The following is a 3,404-nucleotide window of genomic DNA, read 5'->3' as shown; positions in this document are numbered from 1 at the left end:
CCACAATTTCTAATATTAGAAAATCAAGCACCAGTGGGAGAGTGTTTTCAGGGGCAGGGAAACATTTTGAGTACCCTTCCAATCAGAACACCAAGCCAATCAGTTATTTTATTTGCACATCACATGAGGTATCACTCTTAATATCTTCTGGTCAAGTCCAGAAATCCATTTTATATTGGAAAGGTAAGGCAACATAGGCATCCTTTCTCTGTACCCCAACAGCCCTCCATGGACCTAAGAGAGATAGCATATCAAGTTCATTATTAGTTAAGTTCCTTTTTCTAGGTTGACTCATTACTGGGATTTTCCATTTGTTTTCCAAGACATATGAAGTCCCCAATACCATCACTCCATGAAACCTAACCTGAAAACTGCCTCTTCGATCACATTAATTTTTAGGAGCTCAGCACACAATGTGGCCAATGCTAGAAGTAGTTGACTGCAAAAGTATAATTATGGGTTCTCCAAAACAAGCTAAATTTGCGAGAATGGGTTGACAGTTACTAATTAAGATCTCATCTCTGTATCAGGGGAAATACTGGAACCTCACAAATGAGCAGCAATGTCAATGACAATTTGCTATGCAAACTTTGGGGGCAATCCAAATGAAAATGTGGGTACTACAGCTCTGAAAACCTACACCTACCCATCCCACCTCCCCAAGTTCATCTCTCTTCACTCTCCCAATAACACACACCATGTGGGCTGCTCCAATTCGAAACCACAAGACAACTGACAGATGACATTCACATGCGTGACATATCCTCATGGGTGTACTTGGGGACTACACAATTTTTGGCACACCAGCTATTAATTGGCCCTTTTCTCTCTCATTAAAACATACTGAAACACAAGCAGGCACGAGTGATGCTGTTATGAGAAGGATAACCTTGAATCCATTCCAACTTGTAAGTAATAGTAAATCACTCGGCAATGTCGGTATGTTCACTCCTATCAGAGACAAATTATTTACGGTAACACTTTACAACCAATCACAACACATCAGCTGTGGCTAACAATGGCTCCTCTTGTCACATCAGTGACCTGCCATGCTCTCACATGCCTCTGCACGTGCTTTTCCCTCTGCTCCAAAAGGTCTAAAACCCCACCTAATAAGTCCACAAAACCAGTTTGTTGATTGACTGAAGGACTGAATGAATGAAGTGCTTGCGACCTCAGATAAGCCTCCCACTGCGTTTGTAATGTTTGCACCTTGGGCCACAGCCACGCTCCAGTGAAAAATAATATTGTGTTACGAATAGGAAAGTCAACTGTGATTATGGGCAATTTTCTTAACCAGAAAGCATTGAGTAGTAAGATGCTTTGCAGCTGTACATTTTTATTAAGGACCATTTAAATAAACATAAAACATGTTTGCCAAGAGAGGGTAAAAAGACGGATGCAAATTTCAGCCAGAAAATAGGCACATTCATTTTTTTTTTTTTTTTTGCATTTGCCTTAAAATGTGCCCCTAAAACACCAATTACCCTTGGATGTCATTTTTGACCAGCGACAGGGACCAGAAATAGTGACTTAATTTAGGCAGGAGTTTACTAGGACATAATATGGCTACTGTGCCTGGCGTCTTTCTTGGTCATAAAAGCAGTAAGGAAGTATGACATAACGTGGTGATGGTAAATCAGAGCCTGAGCCATTTTGGTTGGCAGAATTTGAAGGACAAACATTACTTCAGGAGCAGAGAAGACGTGCCTAATTACCTCCGTGCCTGGGCTGGGTTCCCTGCAGCTTGGGTCGCTCCTGGACTCAGGTGTGTCTACACGGCCTGGGGCCACGTGTGCAGGGGCAGCATGGCTGGGTGAGGAAGTGGGCATCTGGGAATGTGAGGACTGGCCACCGACCCCCTCTCCCCCCACCCCCACACCACCTCCTCTCCAGGGAAGTCAGGCAGCTGAACCAAAGGAGAAGGCAACCTCCAGGGGCCCTATGGAGCCTACAAGGATTGAGACTGGGGAAAGAGGTCCCCGCCACTGGTCCCAGCCGCTCTGCTTGCCAAGTGGCAGGGAGCTGAGCCCCTGGCATTTGTGGATCTGCTGTTTTTACCTCTGGCCAGCCCAAACCACCTCCTCCTTGTCTCCTGAGGTTTCCCCATCTGCACACAGCTGAGGCCCGAATTGGCTTGGGGACTCACCCCCGCCAGGAGTGACCACGGTCTCCAGAGGGAGCCTTCCTCTCTCCTCCTGGCTTGCTGCACTTTCAGAGCTCAGAAACCTTCATTCCTCCGCAGCTTTTGTTTGACACTGATAACCCTCTCCTCTCTTGCTTCTGTTTTTTTCTGTCTGTCTGTCTGTCTCTGTCCCTTTACGGAAATCGGCTCCCCTCTCATAGTAGGGTAGACTATAGTAGAATCCCAGCAAGGCTTTCCCTGGGGGTGTCTGTCTCTTTGTCAGAGCTTTTCTTTTTTTTCTCTCTCATTCCTTACCTGTATACCCCGAATCCCAGTAATTCTCCACATTTTTTCATATTAATTGTAGCAACACACACAGAACATAAAATTGACATTTTTAAAAAGATTTTATTTATTTATTTATTTAAGAGGGAGAGAGTGATGGAGAGGGAGAGAAACAGAGATCAGGACCCTGAGATCAGGACCTGAGCTGAAATCAAGATCGGAGGCTTCACCAACTGAGTCGCCTGGTGCCCCGACATTTTTTAAATCCAAAATGTGTATATTGGGATCATTTCCCACTCCTCTTCGTCTTGGGTGCTTTCGGTGCTGCATCTGTTTGGAGGAACCTGCTTCTGTAAGCCTCGCTTTTCCTCCCGTGGGCTGGCAGAGGACAGTGGAGCAGCCAACACACAAAACTACGATTTGTACATGGCTCAAGACAGTAGTGACTCTGTTGGATCCCAGGCACTTCATGCCTGTGAAGCAGGAGCCGGGGCTCTGTGCCAGGTGCTTCTTCTTCTTGTGCTTCCCCTTCACCTCTTCCAGGGATGGGTGGAGGAGGTCCTTCGTGAGGGGCATATTCTGGTGGGGTGGTTGTCGGCACCAGAAAGGCCATAAAATTGACATGTTAGCAATTTTCAAGTGTCCAGTTCAGGGGCATTAAGCGCATTCACCCTGTGGCACGGCATCTTTCTCCAGACCTCTTTTCGTCTTCCCAGACTGAAACTGCACATTAAACAACTCTCCTTTTGCCCCGACTTCAAGCCCCTGGCAACCACCATTCTACTTTCTGTCACTAGGAATGTGACTACTCTAGGTGCCTCCATGTAAGCAGAATCATACAGAATTTTCTTTTTGTGTGTGTGTGTGTGTGTGTGTGTGTGTGTGTGTGACAGGCTGATTTCACTTAGCCTCATGTCTTCAAGTTTCATCTGTCGTGTACAGCACGTGTCAGAATTTCCTCCCTGTTTAAGGCTGAATGATATGCCACTGTATG

General features: G+C 46.0%; 1 protein-coding gene across 1 annotated transcript; it reads right to left on the bottom strand.

Annotated features, from left to right (window-relative positions):
• Nucleotides 1–1,942: 1,942 nt before the first annotated feature.
• LOC132006984 (small ribosomal subunit protein eS27-like) lies at nucleotides 1,943–2,986 on the bottom strand. Its single transcript, XM_059385167.1, has 2 exons — nucleotides 2,708–2,986; nucleotides 1,943–1,951 (listed from the first exon to the last, which is right to left on the bottom strand). The coding sequence occupies exons 1-2, from the start codon at nucleotides 2,984–2,986 to the stop codon at nucleotides 1,943–1,945; spliced, it is 288 nt and encodes a 95-aa protein (XP_059241150.1).
• Between the last annotated feature and the right edge of the window lie 418 nt (nucleotides 2,987–3,404).

This window comes from Mustela nigripes, chromosome X (assembly GCF_022355385.1).
Source record: "Mustela nigripes isolate SB6536 chromosome X, MUSNIG.SB6536, whole genome shotgun sequence".
Lineage (NCBI taxonomy): Eukaryota > Metazoa > Chordata > Mammalia > Carnivora > Mustelidae > Mustela > Mustela nigripes.
This window is presented reverse-complemented; position numbering and strand designations above follow the sequence as displayed.